The 23948-nt window shown below is 32.8% G+C and overlaps 5 protein-coding genes across 7 annotated transcripts; 4 read left to right on the top strand and 1 right to left on the bottom strand.

Moving 5' to 3' along the window:
• The first annotated feature begins 1475 nt into the window (after positions 1 to 1475).
• Positions 1476 to 2391, top strand: LOC106775552 (zinc finger protein CONSTANS-LIKE 4). The gene has a single exon (XM_014662698.2). The coding sequence runs from the start codon at positions 1782 to 1784 to the stop codon at positions 2250 to 2252; it is 471 nt and encodes a 156-aa protein (XP_014518184.1). The 5' UTR covers positions 1476 to 1781; the 3' UTR covers positions 2253 to 2391.
• A 3748-nt stretch (positions 2392 to 6139) lies between these two features.
• LOC106776263 (nitric oxide synthase-interacting protein) lies at positions 6140 to 9665 on the top strand. Its single transcript, XM_014663660.2, has 2 exons — positions 6140 to 6504; positions 8736 to 9665. Exons 1-2 carry the CDS (start codon positions 6266 to 6268, stop codon positions 9409 to 9411), a joined length of 915 nt encoding a protein of 304 aa, XP_014519146.1. The 5' UTR covers positions 6140 to 6265; the 3' UTR covers positions 9412 to 9665.
• A 1600-nt stretch (positions 9666 to 11265) lies between these two features.
• On the top strand, positions 11266 to 13783 carry LOC106775226. The gene is made up of 5 exons (XM_014662316.2): positions 11266 to 11804; positions 12533 to 12596; positions 12768 to 12932; positions 13204 to 13269; positions 13345 to 13783. The coding sequence occupies exons 1-5, from the start codon at positions 11545 to 11547 to the stop codon at positions 13525 to 13527; spliced, it is 738 nt and encodes a 245-aa protein (XP_014517802.1). The 5' UTR covers positions 11266 to 11544; the 3' UTR covers positions 13528 to 13783.
• A 1528-nt stretch (positions 13784 to 15311) lies between these two features.
• LOC106775614 (putative cyclin-D6-1) lies at positions 15312 to 17567 on the bottom strand. 3 transcript variants are annotated; one of them, XM_022787277.1, is made up of 6 exons: positions 16996 to 17567; positions 16831 to 16911; positions 16591 to 16686; positions 16289 to 16487; positions 16064 to 16194; positions 15312 to 15973 (listed from the first exon to the last, which is right to left on the bottom strand). In XM_022787277.1, exons 1-6 carry the CDS (start codon positions 17158 to 17160, stop codon positions 15833 to 15835), a joined length of 813 nt encoding a protein of 270 aa, XP_022642998.1. In that variant the 5' UTR covers positions 17161 to 17567; the 3' UTR covers positions 15312 to 15832. The 3 variants fall into 3 exon arrangements, with proteins under 3 accessions (XP_022642998.1, XP_014518247.1, XP_022642997.1); XM_014662761.2 differs by having other exon boundaries at positions 16831 to 16917; positions 16996 to 17566; XM_022787276.1 differs by having other exon boundaries at positions 16831 to 17567.
• Positions 17568 to 19903: 2336 nt separating this feature from the next.
• On the top strand, positions 19904 to 22798 carry LOC106774969 (cation/H(+) antiporter 15-like). The gene is made up of 3 exons (XM_014661991.2): positions 19904 to 20125; positions 20347 to 21342; positions 21431 to 22798. The coding sequence occupies exons 1-3, from the start codon at positions 19904 to 19906 to the stop codon at positions 22751 to 22753; spliced, it is 2541 nt and encodes an 846-aa protein (XP_014517477.1). The 3' UTR covers positions 22754 to 22798.
• Positions 22799 to 23948: the final 1150 nt, after the last annotated feature.

The following is a 23948-nucleotide window of genomic DNA, read 5'->3' as shown; positions in this document are numbered from 1 at the left end:
TAACCCATGTTTTTTGTAACGGTACTAATTTAATTTTTTTCATGCATAGATTTGTTTCATATACCTACTAGGATGAGAAAGAGAAATAAGAAGTATTAAAAAAGTCAATAACAAGACTTCCAAATATTTAGTAGTTATTTCACCGAGGTTTGTAACGTATCAAATATATGATCTGCCTTATTTCAAATATCTGATTTGTATTATTTAACTCATGTTTTGTTATAGCAGATTTTGGTCCAAATCTAGTTTTACAAATCAAACCATGTGTGATACTCTAGTCAACAAGTGAAACTTTTAACAATGTTATTATTAAGGCTAAGAGAAAACTCATTCTAACTATGTTGGAGGAAATCAGATTGCACTAAATGAACAACCCGAATGAACAAAATTAGGAAATAAACCCATAAATTTTTAAACACTAGGTTGATTATAAGAACAAAACAACTCCATCCTAACAATAATTACTCCCATTAATTCGAAACCCTCGTTGAATATGGTTATTACAAAATTATAATTGTCTGGTTTCAAAGTAACTTTGAATTGTTCCGCAGTGTGGAAGAATATTTATGGCCTCTAATTTGGTCGATAATATGTATTGCAGAACAGACGTGTCCAAAACCACGCAGACCAAAACCACCTATTCCAAGAGAAAAATGAGGCAAACCTCACAAGATGCCCACAGATTCATTCACTACTGTACTGCCACGTGTCATAGTCAGAATTTCCTTCCTTATAAAAAATCAAAGCTAATGTTGTCTTTGGCAAATTGGTGTGTTTGTGATTCAGAGAGACAGAATCAAGTGCATCCGTACACTGTCATCAACCAAGCAACCAACCATACGTTGAGAAAGAGTGACACCTAACTAAAACATAATATTAGTGCAATCTGATGTGCCAATCTCTGCTTATTGCTCTACGACTTCGCTACTTCAATAATATCTCATCTACCTCTTTCTCTAGTCTCAAATTTCTCCTTATTTTATTCATATATTTTTTTTACTTCTGAGTTTTAGCTTTAAAAGCGTTTTAATATCAGTCTTAAGTACAACAACATTAATTACAGTAATTCTTGAAATTTGTCTTAATGGCTTCACCTATTTTTCTTGACCAAATCCACATAAGAAATTCATCTGGGTTCACCAAGTTCAAACACGGATGCATGCCTAAAACTGGTAGCATGAATCATGAATGAATGTGTTGAAAGTTGAAACTAACTGGCTGACTAACTTTGTTCGACTCCCAGTCATAATCAACTATAGTTTTACCTTTTCTTTTTCTCGAGTAAATAATTAAATTAACTCCTAAAACTAGAACGTGATTATATTAGTCTTCAGTTATAATTAAGGTCTCTAAATGTTAATTCAACCAGTAAATCATCAGTCTTCGAAGTATGGAATTTGCCAGTGGCAATATTCTTGAAGATTGAATGACACAAGGAGGACTAATTTGACTTTGTACAGAGACATAAACCTAGTTGCCATCATGCAAGATTCTTTAATTTCCGATCATTCAGGGTCTAACACTTTTTTTATTTTTAAATCACTAATATCAGCGTTCACACCACACCGCTTTTGTTTATTTTTCTTTTCTCTCTCTGCAATTTTTTCCACCGTTGAGCGAGAAAGCAAAATCTGTGGAAGGAAAAACAAGAGAGGATTGTTACATCAACAGCTTGCCCGAACACCATAGTTTATTTTTGTTCACAAATCAATATATGATATATCTGGTCTTTGGTTTGGCAATAACAGCAGAGAGAGAACACAATTTAGTATAAGGCTGAGATGAGGAAGTGTGATCTCTGTAACAGTCCGGCAAAGTTGTCGTGTGAATCGGATCAAGCCAGCCTCTGTTGGGAATGCGATGCCAAGGTTCACAGTGCAAACTTCCTCGTCACCAAACATCCCAGGATTCTTCTCTGCCATATTTGTCAGTCGCTCACGGCTTGGCACGGAACTGGACCCAAGTTTGTACCCACCGTCTCCGTTTGCAACACTTGTGTTAACAACAACAGCGAGAGCCGCAGCCGACTGAATCACGATGAAGATGATGATGACCATAATGATGATGACGATGATGATGATGAGATGGATGACCATGTAGAGAACGATGAGGGTGGAGCGGAAGAAGATGATGAAGAAAATCAAGTGGTTCCATGGACATCTACACCACCACCCCCAGCTTCCACTTCTTCAAATAGTGCTGCAACTAGTTCTACCAGGTCCTCTAACGTTGAAGAGGGGATCTCGGATTAATGCTTCGGATTTATGCTTCCGACATCTTCATGTACAAAACTTAGTTACAGTTGTTAAGTGTTGTTTATGCTCTTTTTGGATCAGAATTAGAGTTTCTATATAAAATTCAATGTAACTTTTATAATATCAATTAATAAGATAAAACTCTAATTTTGAGGAAATAACATTACTAACAACATCTTAAAAAATTGTATCTAAGTGTTTCCTGTTCATTATTTTTCCCCCCCTTTATTATAATCCCGATAAACTTTGCCTGGTTACCTCTGTTCGGAAATCAAAGATTTTCACGAGTAACAAACAGAGTCAGTTGGTAGTTTGTGTGCTATAATAATATCATGCATCCCTCTCTTTGTAGTAAACGCTGCAAGTATATGTTTGATATGTTAGCATGTATCAGAGTATGAAACATAGTTGAATACGGATTCCGGTGCCTATTACATCCATTCATTCAGGTGCCACGAGTTTTTGTTGTAATCTTTCTCTGCTTGATGCTTGATTTGAGGATCTGTCACAATATGTTTCAGTTTTCTGAACGAGAACAGACATTAACATTTGATTTCGATTTTCTTGTTTTGAAAATAGTGAAGGGTCGCGATCACAGATGATCTAATCAGAGATTACCCACTTGCATTAATTATTAGAATTTGTTACTGTGGTACTAATTAACTACAGTAGTTTAGTTACATTTCATGCACTCAACAACTGTTTGATGTGATAACAAGGCTCTACACCCAACACGAAATGTGAGGAAAATTTATTCTAACCAGTCATTTTCCCTGGCCAAAGATTTGTCTGATCTGGGATAATTGCCTATATTGTATCTGAACCTGAGAATATGCAGTACAGAAAATGGCCATGTCTTGGATTAAAATAGAAAGTTAAGAAAACGAAAAAAAAAAAAAATTTATGTCTAATGTGATTGAGCGTGAAAAAGGAATATTATTAAGTTTTTGAACCTGAGACTAAGGAAGTGGGACCAATGAAGTCCAACATCTTCACGTGCCTTCCATGCATAGATAAATTAGAATTTAAGTGCGAAATTGATCATGGGGAGTAGAATCCAAAAGAATGTTAAACTAAATTAAAGACTAAGTTTTTAAACAATATTTGAAGGAATAAAAAAAGGGAACGTGATGGGTTAGGAATTATATATGAAAATGGTTGCGTTGCAAGAAGAGAAACCCCTGTGTGGCTGTAAGTGGAAGCTTTTGTTTTGGCAAAATTTAGCACCAAAGATGAGAGATACTTTTTGGTTTATGAAATATGTGCTTATTCCTTGGATTCTTTCCCCTCCAAAGCCGTTGGTTTGTATGATTTGTCTCTGATTGTGCGATGTGTATGTATGAACCACGAGTGCCAAATATTCTGTATCATGGATATATATCCTTTAGCTTCAAACTATAGCCACCACTCTCCTTTGGGTATCCCACAATTGTCAACCGTCTTTTCTCAATCAACTTCATCTTAAAATCTAGTTTAAAGAAGGTGATAGAGGGATACTGTTTAATGATTTGCACTATATAGCAAAAGTAAATTCATTTAGTTAAATTTAAAATAAATAGTGTATTGTAGACCATTCGGTTAGTCAAGGACTAGTGAGCTTATTATTTAGTGAAAAAATGATTCATCTAGATATTAATGAGTAATAACATCTATTAATGGATAGTTAATGAAAATAATAGTGATTGATTGACAGTGAACAAAATTCTCACATTTTTTAAGAAAACTTCTCTCAGAAGGTCACCCATCCCTAAAAATTATTCAAGGCTAAACACATTTAACCATGAAAATGAAATTTTTATGGGTTAGGCTACCAAAAAGCAAATGCATTTGTTGATATGAGTAGCCAAATTAATTCCTTTAAGCTATCTTTCAACCGTATAGTCTCATACATAGATCCCTCTCATTCCGGTGTATCTTCGATTCGTTCATGTGTCCTTTCCACTAGAAGCCTGTCAGGAACTACTCCTTGTCCATGCCTCTTGAACCGGCGGTCACTCCCCGCCCTCGTCAGTGCTCCAGGTGTCACATGTCCACCAGCTTCTGCTTGGTTCGTCTTCGAACCACACCGTATTGGAAGAGAATAGGCTCTGATAGCATTTTTCTTCATTACCTTTAACTTTTTAACACCCATTTTAACTCACCTTTCTCCCAAGTAACTCACGGCAACTTAAGATGCTTTGAGTAAAAATTCTCAATCCCTACCTGAAACAACTAACATATAGCATGGGCAAAAAAAAATATATGTATATAAAATTACAATTTGAATTAAAAGATGTAAAAAATACAAATTACAAATAATTGAGTTTAATTTATTGTCCTCTTATACAATCTATATATCTCGGCATGTCTAAAAGCTATAACGTAACGATGCATTAACTTTCTCACGATCATGTTCTTGGATTTAAGATTCTTTTATTAATTCAATAGAGAATCATGAAAACAACTAAATAATAAAACAAGTTAAAGTGATTACTTCTTACATGTTTCTAACGTACTAATCTTTATTGCAATGCTTACTTGTTAAAAGATTATTAAATAATCTTGTTCTTTTTTTATACTAATTCATATATTAATACTGTCGACACTTGTAGAGATAGAAAAATCGTGGTTCATTTCAAACTAATCTCCATGCTGATATGGATGATTAAAATATGAATGCTAATCTTTTTAGCCAACGATAAATTTTAAAATGCTAGGTTTATGTTTTTAACTAAAAAGGTAGACGTTTATGTGTTTAAAATTAAAAACATTTGATATTAGAAAAGAGAATTATACTGTCAAGTTTGACTGAAGTCTAAATGGAAGCTGGAAAGTTTTTACAAATTTGGATACGGATATTATTTATATACGTATGTGTTATTTTTTTATGATAATAAAAAATAATAATAATTTTATTATTATTATAAAATTAAATATAAGTAAAATTTATAATTTTAATAAATTTTTTTTATTAAATTTTCAGGTAGTTTTATAATTGAATAACAGTTAAATTTTAAAAAACAGTCAAATAAAAAAAATAATTAAATCAATAAAATGATTATTTTAATTTTAAAAAAATTATCTAAAAAATAAAATTAGAAAAACAAATGTTAAGAGAAGTCTGGATACAGGTGAAAAGGCATACAAATATTATAGACGTACAAAATTAATAAAAGTCCAATCATTAACTACTTTACTAAAAAAAGTATATGATTTTGAATGCTTCTTTCTTCATTGTATATCAAAAAATATTATTTGAATCTTGTTATATTGGTCATTATTTAAAAAAAAAAATATAGTCTTTACTTAATATCGTCCAAATATTTCGAATATCTAAAAATCTCGAATACAATGCCACTTTTTTTATTAAAGAATGTTTTAAAGTCTTTTTCAATTCTTAATTAAATACACTCTCACGATATAAACAAGATTATACATTTTAATAGATAATATTCAGGATCAAATAGATCCATATTTCATCGGTCCGGTCACTAATTTAATTTTTAAAACATTGTTTTATTACAATAGTTTATAAACTAAAATATTTTATTTTTATTTTATTTCTATATTATAATTTAATACTTTAGCTTAAAATATTAACATGATTTTAAATAGTTATCTTAAGATAAGAATGGTAGTTAATTTAAAATAAATTATTAACATGATATATTTTAGAGGTTAAAGATGAAACTAAATTTTGAAAATACAAAAGAATATAGCCTGGATCTTATCTATAAAATAAAATCATTAAAATTATAATTTATCTTAATTATAATTATTATATGATATCTCATCTTATTTAAGATAAATTTCTTGGCAGAGATATTGGTTTTAGAAAAAGAAGATAAAATTAGGAAAATGTTAACAAATTTGAAAAGGCCTTAAAACTGAGAGGCTGAGCCCATTAACAGGTCCAGTTCAATTCTGGTTGCTTCTTGAGGTTCCCTTCAAAGTCTAAGTTGAAGATCTGAAACCCTATCAATCGATCGTTTTGTGATCTGATAAGTTTAGAATTGTGATTTGGGGAAAAGATGCCTCAGAGACACTCGAAGAACAACAACGATCTCGCGTTCTTCACGTACGACGAGAAGCGAAAACTAGGATATGGGACTCAGAAAGAGAGGTTGGGGAAAGACTCCATCAAGCCCTTCGACGCGTGTTGCCTCTGTCTCAAATCCCTGATCGATCCCATGAGCTGCCACAAGGGCCATCTCTTTTGCAAAGAGTGCATTCTCCAGTGTCTCTTGTCTCAGAAGAAAGACATTCAAAGGTATTCATTCTTTGCCCTTTTTTATTCTGTGCCTGAAATTGTAGAGTCTATAATTGAACTCCAACTATATGTGTCGTTCAAATTCTAGCCGACGAATGGCGTAGAAATTGGGGATACGTGATTATTAATCGAATTGTATTGGTCGTTCTGTAGTTATCCTTGTTAAGGGTGGGAGGGATGGGTTCGTATGAAATTTTTGAGATATACTTTTATATTTACTGCCTACCGAATTGTTTGTTTTATCGAAGCCGTGCGATCGTATTGGCATTTTGTGAACTAAGAATATTCGTTTTTTTGCTAGAATTCATGGGTGGAGCTTTCTTCAAGGATAGTTTTTGTTCTTTGATATGATCAATACGCTTCACTATTTTTTTTTAATGTTTTAGTATTCGGATAGTTGAGCTGTGTTGTTTAAGGCATCCCTTTTGAGGGTTGTATGATTTTTTTTTTCTTTTTTGTGAATTTGGGTTGAATTATATATGCTGCGACTGAGTAATGGTACAGCAGGCTTGTAAAGGTGATGTCCTGCCCGTGCTTATTGGTTTGTTTCTTGTCTCTGTCTCGACAGTCTTTTATGCAATCTGCAGATTGAAGATTTTAGCTTGTTATGTCCTCTTTGAGATATGCGAGTTAAGACTTAATTGGGAGGTAGCTTGAGAAAAACTCGGATGATAAGAATATTCTTTATGGCTTTGTAATTAGGTTATAGAATCTGGTTTCCTGATGGACACAATAGCTAGTTAAATGTCACATTTTATAAGTATGCTATATAAAATGGATATATTCGTGTGTGTATGCTATCTGGTGACTAAATATGAAGAATAAGAACTGATAAGACTGACACATCAAAAGTTTGAAGAGCTATTTCTTGGACATCCTTGTTCGAACAAAATTTTTCAATTTAGGTTAATGGAAATCGTTATCTTTTTGTTTAATAGCATTAGTTGTTCCATAGGATTTGATTCTTTAACTTCCTCACTCTTAGTATGGATTTCATTGTGTTCTTCTGAAAGAAAACTAAAGGATTGGCTGACATCCCATTTACTCTCCCCCCTTCCCCTCTTTTTCTATAGCATTTTTTTTCTTTTACTGAAAAAAGGAATAATGAAATCTACTATTTTAGATGTTTTTTTTCCTACTTATTTTTGCTTATGAAATGAAGACTGAGGGGATTCCTCAGTAGTTAAGGAAATTAACTAATAAGATGAAACATGGTTATCAAAATCTCGAGTTAACTCTTAAACTCTTACGAGTTTATGTTTTCAGACATAGCTTCCGAGTTAACTCGGAAGTAAACTCTTTTCTACATAAACTCGGTAGAATTAATTGTGAAATCGGTAGAATCATGTAGAATTATGAGTTTGGAGTGATTCTACGAGCTTGAAAGAGGAAAAAATTAAGAAAAACAAGGTCGTTTGGTCTTTTTTTATTATATATTTAATGAAATGCATCAAAATTAATGACATTAATCCAAATATTTATGTTTTACAATATTTATTTTTATGAACAATATATCTATAAATTTTACTTATTTAAAGTTATATAATTTTGTAGACTTATTTTAATTAAAATACTATTTATACTGTATTTTTTATTTGAAGTAAATTCTTACGAGTTTACGAGTCGAGTTTACGAGTCGAGTTTACGAGTCGAGTTTACGAGTCGAGTTTACTCGACTCTCACGAGTTTGATAACCTTGAGATGAAAAGTATCACTTTCTGTCATAAGTCATTACAATATTATTTACCGTTGGTTATCAACTATTTGATAAATTCTAATCATAATTAACCATTTCTGTGTGCCACTGAAGTTCAGTACTTTTATTACATTAACTTTTTTTTTTCTTGTGATATGGTTCCTGTTGACCATCATTAGCCCTTATCAGTAATCTTTTTCCATTGCCTTGTTTAATTTAACTTTCCTTTGTCATCAATATTTATAATGCTTCACTTCTACCTACTAGATCCCATCTCTGCTTTACATATTGCATGGGGCTACCATTTATAATATTTATTCTATCAACCATTGCTTAACGTTTTTAACTTCATTTACAATAAAGGAAATGATTTTACCATTCCTATCAAGAAGGATTTGCTGTTCTCTGTGATTTCTCAGAAGTTTTAAATCTATATTGTCTTTGTTTACTATATTTCCCTCGGTGTGGATCCAATGGCTGTTATGCTGTGAAACTTAACAATGTGATTGCGATATTGATATATATAATAAAACAGGAAGCTTACAGCCCATGCTGCTCAGCAGAAGCAAGAAAAAGAGGAGGAAGAAGAGAAGTTAATGTTGCAAAAGGCCAAAGAGCTTGATGCATTTGATCAACAGAATCATGGTGCTGTACCACAATACAGTGACAGAAATTATAGCCGTGATAAGAATGGTTTCCATGGGGCAAACAGTGTGAAGGTCACTTCCTATGAGGAAGAAGCCCTTCGGACAATGAAGGCATTTTGGCTGCCTTCTGCTACGCCCGAAGCTTCTGTTAAAGTAGAGGCACCTTCTACCAGTACTATCTGTCCGGAAGGCAAGGAGAAATTGAAGTTGAAGACACTTTTCCCTGTCCAGTTTACCGAGGATACGAGTGAGCAGAAAAAATCCAAGGCACTTGACAAGACCTACATTTGCCCAAGCTGCAAAGTTACTCTCACCAACACAATGTCGCTTGTGGCCCTCAGTTCATGTGGGCATATCTTTTGCAAGAAGTGTGCTGATAGATTTATGGCCGTTGATAAAGTCTGTCTTGTTTGCAACAAGGCTTGTAAAGAGAGAAATTTGGTGAGTTTGGAGAAGGGAGGAACAGGTTTTGCCGGTCATGGGGATCATCTTCAAGCCACAGACTTCAAGCATTTGGGAAGTGGTACTGGATTGGGGCTGGTTAGACCTGCAATGAAAACTTGACGCCTTATTTATTGATTTGGGTCGTTAGGTGTATGATTCTGTATTAAGGGGAAGAAAATTATGTTTTAACTTCTCTTAATGATGTTGTTACGTCGTTATCATGGTAATCGGAATCTGTGTTATCTATGGTTTTCTACTTTGTTTACTGTATTTTAGTTTTTGTTCAACCGAGAAAAACCTTGATAACGTGAAAAATCGTCTTGATGGGCGAGAGGTTATCTACCTTGTAAAAATGGATTCATTCTTAGCTGTCACCACTGTAGTCTTGGCCATATTATTATTTCCTTCCTGGATATGATAGATAGTAGAAGATGAGGTGTTTCTGTGGAATAAGTAGATGCACGTGGGGTGGTTGAGGGAACACGCAATAAATTGTTTTACGCTCTTAAACCCAACCATCATTAGCCTAACATCTTAAATTCAAACATTATTATAGCCTGAAACTACATACACAAAAAAGCTTTTACACCAAATAAAATGTATACAAGTATTAGAATATACACTAATTGTTTTCTACATCATTAATTTTGACGAAGAAAATCAAAAAATATTTTTTTACTTAAATAATTTCTTTTACACGTTCTACCTTTTTGGAAAACACAATTTTTCCAAGGCACAGAATAAAGATGAAGTTGGCTTGGCTTGGGTTGGCAACGCCATGTTGTTTATCCTCATCTACAATTCATCACTTTTCTTGCCCCACTTATATTCGCCATTTTTTTTTTATTTCTTTATATAAAGATGACATCATACGACATGGAAGACAGTTTCCAACCTTTAAGTTTTACCTCAACCTAACAAACTTGTACCTTTTTATTTATTTTTAAAATAGAAAAATATCATGGAAGCTTAAGATATTTCTAAACAAGCAAAAGTAATAGTACCCTTTCTTTATTTTTAAAGTTTATAAGTAACAATCTCTTCATATATAAAGACAGATCAATCGAATAATATGAGAAGTTGGTATCATATTCTTTTACATTATTTAAATTTTGTCCACACTGTCCAAACTTTCAAAATAATATAAATAAACATTTTAAATAAAACTGTAATAACCTCATCAAAACGACAGCATTTTTTTTTCTTAATTGAAAATATAATTTTGTGGATATTTGACTAAGAAACACACTTTCTAAATTATGCATTCTATAGAAAAAAGTGAACTATTAGGACTTATGAGAGAACACTTAAAATAGAAAAAAAAAACTTTTCATAAAAGACGAAACATTTGATAAAGTGCTATTACTTCAATCAACATGTATTATAACGATAGTTACATTATAATATAACAATATTTGAACTTTTTAAAGAAATGTCCCTTATTTAATTTTTATTCCAAATATCTCTATGATTACTTTGGGAACGCTTATGAAAAGCCACATTATAGAAGATGCAACTTGTTACTATGATAGTGAAATCCGTTTCCTATCCAACCAATTAGTTTTTTTTTTTAATATTAACATAATCCCATTTGCAAAAAACTTTGTCCTTTTTCTCTAATTTCAACGTTTGACCCTCTTTCCTTTAACAAAAGAGAAGAGAATCAGGATGCAGTAATTTTTGCCTGGCCTTTGACATCCTTAAAGATTTGTTTATTATCTATCCGATTTTATGAATAAGAAGAAAAGAATGATGTTTATTATTAGAAAAATTACCCAAATTGAGAAGAAAGAAAATCAAAATTAGTAGACTTTAAACTAAAAGGAGTAATTTATGGAAAAATAAATCCTACCTATATTCGCGTGACAATGTGGTAGCTGCACTGCCATCCAAATTGACTCACTTTTAGGGTTGTAGGTCCAACACGCCATTATTACCCGCCAACCGAGGATCATATTGTTTAGTATTGTTATTTTTTTATATTTATTATCCCCGGAAAAACATTGTTCCACTTGCTTTCATTGCATGACCTACTCAAGCCACCACGACACAACCAACATATATTGTTCGTGAATTCCCAATTCTCACTGTCTTTATTTTTTATCTGAAAAAAAAAATATTCTTCCTTCTCTTTTCTGAAACTCCTTAAAGCGAAATCGCAAAGGGTGTCTTGGAAAGAGAGGGTTTGATTGAAAAGCAAAGATCTTTAAGGAAAGAGAAGAGAAAGGGCTACACTTTTTGTTTTCGGGGGCAATGGGGGATTTGGAAAAGCAACAGAGGGCAGGGGAGGGACGGGAAGAAAATGGGGATGATGAAAAGGAGAGTCTTTTGGAGAGTAAGGCGGTTGTGGATTTTGACATGCTCTGTTCCTCGGTGGCGTTGCGAAGTTCGCATGGAAGTTGGGGGAAGCTTGGGGGTAGGGATGACGAGCAGCAAGGTGGGGTTTTGAGGATGTGGGAGGGTGAACTCCTCGATTGCTTTGACGATCGCCGCATCGCTCTTGAATCTGCGTGGTAAGGTTTAATGTTACTTGCTTTTTATTTGAAAAAAAAGCACTAATATTGTGGTTTTCATGTTCTTTTGTGCTTTTCTCAATGGAACAAATTGTGTGTTTGGAACAACGTTTTGAAGAGGACAGCGTTAGTTTTATCTGAGGCTACGCTGATTTTGGAAAGAACTAAGGGGAATTATTAGGTTATTGTAATTATTAATTCTTCATTTCCTGGTTGAGAAGTCCTTATAAGATTGTAATTTTTGACCTGTAAGATATTCTATTTCGTCGTTAATCTTTAGGTACCTACTTAATGAATGAGAATTGCGCAACTGGAAAGCGGGTTTCCTGTTTAGTGTGCATTTATGGGCTATGGATTTTCGTTTCGTTCATAGGTTTATGGTTTCACGGTTTAAACGATAGAACTCAAGAAGGACTCTGAATTTTTTTTTTTTTTTTCTCAATGTTGGGGGTGAGGGAGTTGGGACATTGATATTTATTGTTTCTGAGTTCCTGATGTATTTGGTTGCGTTTTGACGGATTAAGCTAAAATCATCTTAATTTGATTGTTTAATTACATGTTTATGCCTTCTTCTTTACAATGTATTTATGTTCATGCTTCTGGGCAATGAAAGACTAAAATGCAAAATGACATGCAGAAACCGATAATGTGCGGTGGTTTGTGGTGATTTTACAAGGTCTTTTTGTGATATGTCATGTTTGTGAATGGTAGAACTTTTCGTTTTGCAGTTGTCCTTGCTACCGATTTGGGAAGAATATGAAGCTAGCTGGTTTTGGTTCTTGCTATCTCCAGGTATAATTAAATTTCTTTGAAATTAAAAGTGCATATGTTGGTTAGATTGGCCTAGTTTTAACTAGAACTAATGGGAAACACTTTTAGAATTGGCAATTTCTTTGTGATTTTTTCTTTTACTTTTTGCAATGTAGGTCTCTCAAGTATGAATTTCCGTGTTTTGGATCGCAGGCTATAGTTTATATTGTCCTTGTTCTTGGTGCCCTCGTTAGTTTCATTGCTTATACTATCTGGAGGACTCATTACTTCGTATACCTAGCGGTTGCATTCACCATTGCTGTTGGAGTATACTTAGGATTCTACCGAACTCGTATGCGGAAGAAGTTCAACATCAAGGTGACTTTTTCTTCCTATACTGTAATTGTTTATGAGCACTTAATTATTCATAGTCATGTTTTGATGGAGTTAGTTATTTGCGTGTTTTCTTCTCCCTGAATTATAAGTTTTGTCTTGTTTGAACATGGCTCTTCTACAGACTACATTAACCATGTATCCACCCTTCATTTGGTTGTAAAGAATTTCAGTTCATCTTCATCTTAACCCTCTAAAATTCAAGGGTGGATTTTGTATGTATGTATGTAATCACACTAAACGATGATGTTTTCAGGGTAGTGATAGTTCGTTGGACGACTGCGCTTACCATCTTGTCTGTCCTTGTTGCACATTATGCCAGGTCATTTGAAAATCCTATCCTTTTTTGTGATTGGAGTTTATCCATTGTGTTGAATATCTGGTATATGTATTGCAGGAATCAAGAACACTTGAGATGAACAATGTTCAAAATGGCACATGGCATGGTCGTGGTGACACAGTATGCATAGGTGGCTTTAGAAATGAAAGTAAACCTCTGTTCGAGTTACGTCCTCCTTCTGCTGTGTCCATCGAGCCTACTGATGAAAATCGCACGAAAAAGAGCACAGATGGTTCTTGAAAAATTGGTTCTTCATCTGAATTCATTCGGAGTTCTCGTAGGTGGACACAAACTGGTGTTGGAATAGATAACTATGTTGTTTTTAAAATCATTGGAAGGGGACGTCTTAGTTTTCAAAACGTCACTGTAATTGTGAATGTCATCTTTGGAAGGGGTATTATTTTTACCAAACCCCATTGTAGTATAGTTTGATTAGTATTGGAAATATGTCACCAAAAATCTGTATTATATAGTGAAGTTTCATTCATTTTTACCATCTTGCAATCCCACACAAAAAATAAATTAAAACATTTTTTCCGAACTAAATTAATTTTAATTAAGATAAATTAAAACATTTTTTCATGTTTCATTACAAGTTTAGAATGTCAATCCATTTGGTACATGTTAATATCACTGGATATAATGCAGTAAAATAATGGATGGTGAAGATTATATACAATTAATTTATCATTGTATGCCTTGGATGTCAACAATTTTTAAAATTAAAAAGTAATTTCATAATTTATTTAATGATCATTAAAATGTAATTTTCCTAGAATGCATTTCATTGAAAATTGTTTACATAGGTAATAAAAGCAATTTATTTGTTGAATAAATAATATTATTTTAGTATATTAATGAATAGCACATATTAATGTTCTTAATAATCATTATATGCAAAAACCTTAATTGGTCTTTTACTTTTGAAAATATCTTTAGTCATCCTCTTGTCTTCTATTCAACATTATTTAGAAATAGGCTTTTTAATTTATTTAAGGGTGTTTCATCCTACACTTCCAAGTTTTCATCTTGTACTTCCAAAAATTACCATTTTAACCTTAATTAATATTATTTTAATATTTTTCATTTCTTCATAAAGTCATTCTGCACGTTTCTAATTTTTTCTCTTTCTTATTAAAGTCAATCTACACCCTTTTAATTTTTTTTTCTCTTATTATAGTCATCCTACACCATTTTAATAGACTTTAAAATCTATACAATTTTTTTTTTATAAATAAAATAAGAAATATTTACATACACCTTTCCTTCTGCATTGTTCATCTCTAGCCTCTCTTAGTCTTCATCCTTCACTTTGCAGTTCGCCTTTGATTCTTCACCAATTGAAGGCTTTGGAAGATTTGTTCCATATTGAATATGTATATGTATGTCTTTCATTTTCTGATTGGGCTGGTGGTGTCTAAGTTGGGCTATAATTTTTAGAATAATTTTCAAATTTACTTTCAGATTTGAAAATTCTTCCAAATTACTCAATTTCGAAATATATATGTTTGTAAATATGTTCGAAATTAGAATATAATTTTGAAGGTTAAAGTTAGAATTTTAGAATTTATGAGGTGCGGGAGGTCTTATTTTCATTAATAGAATATCTTAAATATGAAAACTTTTACATTGGGAAGACGAACTTTGCATCTATATGGGAAGCACATGCTTTGTTTTAAAAAGCATTTCAGGTCACAAAACAAATTTCTAGCAGGAAGTGTTTGCTTAAGAATCTTTTTTCTGATGAAGAAACGCAAGAAAGAAAACAAGGATGCAACTACTGATCACATGATCCTGTCATTCCAGAGTCCCTAGAAAAAGAAGCTCCATTCTTTAAATTTATCGGATAGACACTGCTCAGATGTTGTGAAAGTAAAAAAATATATATTTTATTATTTAGTTATACTGCAAACAAATTTTACTGAGAAATTTTTTCAAACTTGAGTTAAGAAATGAATTGCGAGGAGTTTCTCTTTAAAGTGTTGAGTTGTCCTTGGTCTTAGAAAGCTGAAGAGTGTTGTTTAATAAGTTGGAAATTGGTTAAATAAAAAGGTGTTGGAATAATGATATGTGTCATGGTACTTTTGACCAGAGAAGACATCCTTAACGTTAGAAAAGGCAAGAGATATGCATGACAATGATCTCTTTCCTAAAAGCAAAGGACACAACCATCCATCTAGGAATCGAACAATGATTTGGCTTCCCTATGTTTGAAATGCAACATAGGGAACATATCAGGTGACCTCAGTCTATTCATTTACAGCCACAGCCAAGCCTAAAACAGTGAAACAAACCAGTTTTTAGAACTTTCTTGTGTGAGATTGAGGCCACGATTTAATTACCTTGGGATTGAAATTTTGACTATTTTCTTTAGTGGCTGTTAATGGGATATATCAACGTAATTTCTGAATTTCATTTTATGCAATAGATTACAATAATTCCTTTATGGTGAACGACATATGGACCAAACATGATTGTTCTCCCTTGGCTCCCTCCTTCCTGAGTTTGGAGGAAGACAGGAATTTGTTCTGCAACATATAGACCATTAAATTCTTTGTCGTTTGTTGTTTCTTTCAAGCACACTCCCTGGAGTTTCTGTTCTTAAAAACCATCTTTCTGTCTCTAACTCTTTTGCTACCGTTCTTATCATCTCTTGCATCAAATCAAAGCACTTGGACAATGTCTCCTAAAACAACCACCATCAATATGTAGACGCTATAGCAGCAAAGAATCAAAATATTTGCTTTTAAGGGTAGTGATTCAATGTAAACTTTACCTCATCTAGGTACTCACTGGATATAATTGAAGCTCTCAGAATACAATATTGATGAGGGAGTAGTTCATGCGATGCAATGATGAGGGCAGTTGCTGCAATAGTTGAAGGCTTATACTCTAAAAGCTTAATGTCTGCAGACATAAGAGAGATGCAATTCAGAGTTTGTGATTGTTGGAGTTGAAGATAAAATCAAGTTATCCGTATGAATGGAAAAAAGCCACTTACCATTTTGAGCATTGAAGATTATAGTAGAAGCTCTCTCTTTGAGTGCTTGCTTCAGTGATTGGTCTTCAATTTCAGCTAAAGAGATGAAGAAGCGCAGGAAAGAAAAAGGTGTAATTGATCTCATACGCCATTTCAGTGCCCCGAGAATCAGAGGCTCCATTTTGTGAATACTTTGAACCTTAAAGTTACAACCTTCTTTCTGTATCATTGATTATAAACACCACATTTTCAAGTTACTATGCCATGGTTGGAGATTGTTTTTCTATTAAAATGATTCAAATTACGTGAACTTGAAGATTTACCTGCATTTCCAAAAATGGCAAAGTTGTGTTTTTCATCTTTGAAGCAAGAGAGAGACACGATACGACAACAAGCCTAAGATACCACGGATTCCCCTTCTGCAAACTCAGGACTAATGGCATCAGGATAACAATGGAAATTATGGAAATGTATTAAGGTACAACTATTCCAAGGTTTCTTTGCTTTTTTTAACTATGAAGTGAACATAAACTTAACATAGGCATCATTAGATATCTGCTTACCGGAATTTCCTGGCTTGACATGAAACGGTGCATGTAATTTATAGCAAGGTAAGCTACAAAAGGGTCTAATTTGTAAGAAAGCTGAACCTGAAGAAACATAACAAAATGTAGCAAATGTGACACGAAGGAGGGGGAAATGAACCTATTACATAAACATAACTTCACCTGAAGAATAAGAGATATGGCCTCAAAACAGAAAACGTGAAAATGTGTTAGACTTAAGTAGTTTGGTGAGGGCATGTGATCTGATTCGGAGGCAAAGAGTTCTGATACAGTAAAGGGTTGCTCTTCTTCCAAGCTGACTAGTGGATCTTCAAGATCAAACTCCATCTTCCCTTTAGTGATATCCTAGTCTGCGTTCTATATTCTGTTCATTGCTATTGAGGAATTCAAGGCATAAGAAAGACAAAGAGACAAAAAGTCTCAAGATGGTAACTGAATTGATGGAAAAGAAAGAGAAGCTTCGGTTTCTGTGTTGATAAAGTGATTGTGTTGGCGTTCTTTATTGGAAGTAGTAGTGTTTACAAATACATAATAGGAATATGAACTCTTTGCTCCTCGCTCTTCCTCATCATAGAAATCAGGAAAAACACCAGAGATGCGAGAGGAGTACCTCAAGAATTTAACAAGTTTTTGGACTGAATATTAGGAATACTACATTTTCTACCACCTCCCAAAGATAAAAGTTCTACAGGTTTAAAAATATAGGAAAGAGAACATAATTATGCAGCATGTGCGCTTGATCTGAGATGGAAGTGACAGCGTTTTGATTAACATTAGGAGTGGTACCGTTACTTTCATCCCCACACACAAAATGCTTAAATCACCTCGTCCAACTCATAATAATGTTCATATATTTTAAATTATACACCGTTCATGCTTACACATTCTAGGCAAAACTATACGGTGCAATTGCTTATTCTTGCAATTCCCTTTTGTTTCTGTGGCTGAGGGTGTCATGTTTTGTGTCATACAATTTCACTACAGAAGATTCCTCCATTCTGTTTAGTGAATTTTAATTAATTAAAACCCTTTAATTAGCCTTACTTTTATAATGGGATGCCTGTACAATGCAGTTATATCTCGGTCATTTGCATCAAGTGTAAGTGGTCCTCTGGTTGATCTGGTAATGAGAGCATGTGCAACTGGAAAACCAAGCTGTCCTATTTGGGTTCATTGTCACACCCTTGCAATGTAAACCTGAGTGCCTCTTTTGTGTCATTTCAGAACAAATTGAGCTTGTTAACATCAAATTTGAAATATATCAAATGGTGTAACAGAGAAAAAGATAGGATGATGTGGTATAATTGTTGTACATGTATCACATAATCTTTTGAAACAAGTGAAACCCTTTTGCGTGAAACAATGATGGAAAAGAAAGAAAAATGTGTTGAATGATAAGAATTAAAAATCTTTATCTTATTCCCTTTGACCGGTTCCCTATCTGAATCACAAGAAGAACAAAAAGGAATCTTCTTTTACTATGACATCCTCAATAATAATAACTTTGACTACCCGTTTTGATACTCTTACCATTGTTGTTAGAATGGGTGACTATGACCATTCTTTTTTTAAAGATGAAGTTAAAATGTTGCCATATTTCTCATGTTGCAGAATATTAAACAGTTCCCATAACTCATGATGGAAGAAGAGTGAGTCGACATGAATGCAGAGTTGTTCACATGATGATGATGATGAAGAAGGGAAGGGTGTCAGAAACGTCTCGCTTGACTTGACCGTGGTCTGGCTTGGGGATTATCTGTAACGTTTTGGCCATTCAATTCTTTGTCTTTACCAACATTTACCACATTACATGTGACTTTTGTGACACAAACATCTAACTTAGTACTGTCTATGCGTCAAATCTTCCCAAAATTTCAAAAAATCAAACATAAAACATAAATCCAATAGAAATGTCAATTCTGTAATAAAAGGTTGTCACCATCACTCTGGATAGACAAATTACTTTGGATGTACGGATTCTAACATCCCAAATTGATAAAAATCATCTGCTAATATAAGTATTACATTATTCTTCAATATAAATATATATATATATATATATATATATATATATATATATATATATAATGCTTTCAAAATATAAAATTTATTTAAAAAGAAGGAATATTATGCAATATAATATAAACTATACATAAACAACTATTCATATCTACTTTAGGACTTGATCACGGTTAAGTTTTTTTATTTGTATTGGTTTCTCACTTCCATTATCCCTTGTTTTCGTAACAAGAAATACAATAACAAATGAGGTAAGGTAGTATATTTAAAAAGAAATTACTTATGATTTAAATTAAAATAAGTTTAAAATAATCAAACAATCACATACAATGAATTCATTCAATGATACATCATTGCTAATATTTTAAATACAAGATATTCTTTAATAAGTATTAAAATGAGCAAGTAATTTAAAATTATAAAACAATATAGAAATATATTTTCATATTTAGGACAAATTAGTTTAAAAGAGAGAACAAATAGATAAAAAAAAGTAAAACAACTTTTAAACACATGTGACAAAATAAATAGAAATAAAAAGCAAATTAATAATGTGAAATGATTAAAATACTAATTTTTGATATACTTATCAACAAACTAAATTTAAGTAATAAAGTGAATTTTTTAGAATCTTTTTATATTATAATAGATAATAAATGAGTATTTGTGATGAAAAGTTTACTAATGACAGAAAAATATTTATTTATTTAATAAAACATGCATGTTTACATAGTAGAAGTGATTACAATTTATGATGTTTGTCCAAGTGGCATACACAATGACCTCATTTTATATGGGAGTTATGATGAGACATATGGATTTTTCAAAAATAGATTAAAGTATCATTTTCGAACATCTCTTCCATTGGTGTTTTTGGATAAAGAGAAAGCACCAATACCAACCTTTCTCCGTTTTGATTGTGTTCATCATCTTTTAGAAAAACACAACCAAATTTCTATTGTAGCTATCTTTTGTAGAAGAAGATTAGAAAATTAATTTAAGTCTTGACCATAACAAAGTGTTTAGTGGTTGTGTTGTTCATTTGTTCATAATGGACAACACAACCATGACACCATCTACTATGCCTGATAAATCCATAATTTGTTATACACCATTCATGGTAACAACAAATGGATTGTGGAAGAACAATAATCTTTTAGATTTCTCTCTTCCTCTATTTACCTTGCAATTAACGTTAGTTGTATCTGCAACACGCTTCTTTGTTTTAATCCTCAAGCCCTTTCACCAACCTCGTGTAATTGCTGAAATCTTGGTAACTTCACCTTTCTTTCACCTTTTATTTTCCTTTTCCAATCACACACAACATAGAAAAAAAGACACAATCATCATTATTTATTAACTCTTCCAATTTTTGGAATAATTTATAATGTATTAGTATATATAGCAGGTGTGTTTAAATTCAGAGCCTTTGATGTTTTTTTGTTCTTTCAATATTTTATAACTAGATGGAATGATTTGAAAATATATTTACAGGGTGGATTGCTTCTGGGTCCATCAGTGCTTGGAAGAAATAAAAATTTTGCTAATATTGTGTTCCCTATGAAAAGTGTAATGCTGGTGGAGACAATGGCAAACATTGGTCTGATATACTTTGTGTTCTTAATTGGGTTAGAGATGGACGTTTCGATCATCAAACGTGCTGGAAAGAAGACAGTGTTAATTTCCCTTGCTGGTATGGTGATTCCCTTTATGGTTGCTATTTGTTTATCCTCTTTAATAGCTAACACAAACGAAACCATAAATCAAGCCAGTTATATCCTCTATCTTGGTATTGTTCTATCTGTCACTGCATTCCCGGTGCTTGCTCGAATGCTCGTTGAGCTCAAACTTATCAACACAGACTTAGGGAAGCTTGCTCTATCAACTTCTCTCATCAATGATGTGTGTGCATGGATGTTGTTGGCTCTAACTATTGCTTTATCAGAGGAAATAATTAGCGCTTGGGTATCATTGTGGGTTCTGCTATCAAACATTGTTTTTCTTTCTTTCTCCTTTCTTATTGTTAGACCAACAATGTCGTGGTTGATAGAGAAAACTCCAGAGGGAAAACCCTTCAGTGATTTTCAATTATGCATTGTGCTCACTGGTGTATTGATGTCGGCCTTCATCACGGATGTCCTTGGAACACATTGTGTTTTTGGAGCTTTTGTGTATGGCCTAGTTATTCCAAATGGGCCACTTGGAGCTGCAATAATAGAAAAGCTTGAAGACTTTGTTTCAGGACTTTTGCTTCCTCTCTTTTATGCCACCAGTGGGCTTAAGACAGATATCAGCTTAATAAGTGGAGCTAATACTTGGGCTTTTATTCTCTCAGCGATTTCTCTGACTTATCTCGGCAAGATTGCTGGGACTCTCCTTGTTTCAAACATTTTTCAGATACCAAATCGTGATGGAGTTGTTCTTGGTTTACTTATGAACACAAAAGGCATTATTGAAATTATTGTGCTCAATGTTGGGAGGGAACAAAAGGTACACCATTCAATTTCTTTGTTAATCTAGCTATTACTTACTTAAAGGATCAACACATGATGCTGACTAGTTAACTTTGCATCTGCAGATCTTGGATGATAAAATATTTTCAGTCATGATCATTGTAATACTGATAATGACAGCATTCATTTCACCAATTGTAAAAGTAATTTATAGGCCAAGAAAAATGCTTGCACCTTATAGAAGGAGAACAATACAAAGTTCAAGACTTGATGGAGAGTTAAGAGTTCTTGTGGGTATTCACACCCCTCGAAATGTTCCCACTCTAGTTAATCTCCTTGAAGCAACTTATCCCAATAAAAGGTCTCCAATGTGTGCTTATGTGCTCCACTTGGTGGAACTCACTCGTAGAGCTTCTGCAATGCTAATTGTCCATGCCAATAGACAATCAGGAGGTCCAGCCCTCAACAAAACACAAGCACAAACCGACCACATCATCACGGCATTTCAGAACTTTGAGGAACAGGTCAATTATGCTCAAGTCCAACCCTTGACAGCCATTTCCTCTTACTCCACCATGCATGAAGACATATGCAATTTGGCTGAGGAGAAAAGGGTGTCCATCATCATCATTCCTTTCCATAAGCAACAAACAGTAGATGGAGAAATGGAAGATACAATCCCAGCATTAAGAATGGTGAACCACAATCTACTACAAAACTCACCATGCTCAGTTGGTATACTTGTGGATAGGGGATTTAATGGATCCAACCGCTTGATTGGAAATCAAGCATGTCATAAAGTGGCTGTGCTATATTTTGGAGGACCAGATGACAGAGAGGCATTAGCTTATGGATGGAGAATGTCAAGACATCCAAGGGTTCACCTTACTGTCATGCACTTCATTCCAACTGAGTATTCATATCAGAGTTCAGAAACAGATCGCTTATGGGCAAAGATTGATCGAAGTTTCACCACTATAAAAAATGGGGGGGAAAACCAACTGGATAATGAGTATATAAGTGAGTTCAAGAAAATGATTGCACATGATGATTCAGTCATTTACATAGACAAGGTTGTGAACAATGGAGAGGAAACAGTTGCAGCAATAAGATCAATCAATAACGTGAATGACTTGTTTATAGTTGGGAGAGGACAAGGGACAATGTCACCACTAACCGATGGCCTTACGGATTGGAGTGAGTGTCCTGAGTTAGGAGCCATTGGGGATTTACTAGCCTCTTCAGATTTTGAAACAACGGCTTCGGTGTTGGTGATGCATCAATATGTAGGGCAAGGACCAGATGGAGAGGACAATTTTGTAGTTGAAAGACCATGGGAATCAGCTGAATCCCGACATAGCATAAATCAACAACAACAACAACATATGCAAAGATATGTAATGCCAATGGGAACAGGACACTCTTCTGTAATGTTTACGATACCATGAAGCCCATAAAATTAGAAATCAAATACAAACAGTTTATTCATATATACATTTAAATTAGCACAACGACTATATAGTTGATGCTAATTTTACCTTAGAGGCTACCCACAGCTAAAGTGCGGTGATAGATGTTCATCAAAGGTCATCATAGTTATTTTTTATACTTTTGGATTTAGGCTTCAGCTTTAACTTGTATCTTCATACAACACGAAAAGAGAAAGAAAAACATAACTTAAAATGTACAGTAAAAAGATGGTAGTTTTTTTTTTTTTTAATTTAATTTATGGAAAAAATAAAAAATAGTTTTGAATCTTGATGCTCTTTTACTCGAATTTAAGACCATAATTAACTAGTTCAAAATGAAATAAAGATCTTAGTATTGATTTTCATATTTTTCAAAATTCTACAAGAATTACGCCTAGTAGGAGATACAGGTAAAATGTTATAGAATTAAATTTTTGAGAAAAAAAAGTACTCTCCAATAAATTTATAGCAGAGTTCCCTCTATTTGAGGGCTGGGGAATTTATTTTCATTGCTCCCCAAACTTTCAAAATTATTTATGGTAATGAGGAATTTATGAGTATTAAATTAGGTGAATTTTTAAATTTTTATACGTTATTTAATATTAATAAATAATAAAATATAAAATTAAAGATAATAAAAAAAGATAATATAAACTTAATATTAATAAACTTAATATTAATAAATTTTATTAAGACATTTTTTTTTCTATTTTCTTTCTTCTTATTTATTGAGTTATTCATTATTTTTGTTCATTTCTCATTCTCATATCTTTTTGTTTTTTAAAAAAAAAAGGAAAATTAAATATAATTTTATTATTTCTGTTCTGATCTGATATAGTATAATATGTTTTTTATCTTACGAGTTGCTTTTTTATGATTTCTGTTATAACATAGAAGGAAAAATTGACCATGTCATTATATGTTTTTGATTGGGATTTAATTATGATAGATTTCTCTTTTAGTAAGAATATCTCTTAATCATAATTATATTAAATTATGTATTTATTTTTATTATATTAATAATCATAATAAAATATATAAATTTTGAATATATTATTTTACCTCTTCTAATGTTATTAATTAAGATCGGTCACTAATTACATGTTTTTAAATGTAATGTAACATAAGTTCATCATTGTTAATTAGATATTTAAAGAAATGTTACAAATAAAAA

This window comes from Vigna radiata, chromosome 10 (assembly GCF_000741045.1).
Source record: "Vigna radiata var. radiata cultivar VC1973A chromosome 10, Vradiata_ver6, whole genome shotgun sequence".
NCBI lineage: Eukaryota > Viridiplantae > Streptophyta > Magnoliopsida > Fabales > Fabaceae > Vigna > Vigna radiata.
The sequence above is the reverse complement of the archived record's forward strand: the minus strand, read 5'-3'. Positions and strand labels throughout refer to the sequence as shown.

Bases quoted from the DNA above. Each gene is read 5' to 3' on its own strand.
- LOC106774969 (XM_014661991.2), top strand. From the start codon at position 19,904: ATGGACAACACAACCATGACACCATCTACTATGCCTGATAAATCCATA. The intron at 20,126-20,346 runs GTAACTTCACCT...ATATATTTACAG, and splicing joins GTGTAATTGCTGAAATCTTG to GGTGGATTGCTTCTGGGTCC. The intron at 21,343-21,430 runs GTACACCATTCA...TTGCATCTGCAG, and splicing joins ATGTTGGGAGGGAACAAAAG to ATCTTGGATGATAAAATATT.
- LOC106775614 (XM_022787276.1), bottom strand. From the start codon at position 17,160: ATGGAGTTTGATCTTGAAGATCCACTAGTCAGCTTGGAAGAAGAGCAA. The intron at 16,687-16,830 runs GTAAGCAGATAT...CTGAGTTTGCAG, and splicing joins TGTCAAGCCAGGAAATTCCG to AAGGGGAATCCGTGGTATCT. The intron at 15,974-16,063 runs GTAAAGTTTACA...TGGTTGTTTTAG, and splicing joins CCAGTGAGTACCTAGATGAG to GAGACATTGTCCAAGTGCTT.
- LOC106775552 (XM_014662698.2), top strand. From the start codon at position 1,782: ATGAGGAAGTGTGATCTCTGTAACAGTCCGGCAAAGTTGTCGTGTGAA.
- LOC106776263 (XM_014663660.2), top strand. From the start codon at position 6,266: ATGCCTCAGAGACACTCGAAGAACAACAACGATCTCGCGTTCTTCACG. The intron at 6,505-8,735 runs GTATTCATTCTT...ATAATAAAACAG, and splicing joins CAGAAGAAAGACATTCAAAG to GAAGCTTACAGCCCATGCTG.
- LOC106775226 (XM_014662316.2), top strand. From the start codon at position 11,545: ATGGGGGATTTGGAAAAGCAACAGAGGGCAGGGGAGGGACGGGAAGAA. The intron at 11,805-12,532 runs GTAAGGTTTAAT...TTCGTTTTGCAG, and splicing joins ATCGCTCTTGAATCTGCGTG to TTGTCCTTGCTACCGATTTG. The intron at 13,270-13,344 runs GTCATTTGAAAA...TATGTATTGCAG, and splicing joins CTTGTTGCACATTATGCCAG to GAATCAAGAACACTTGAGAT.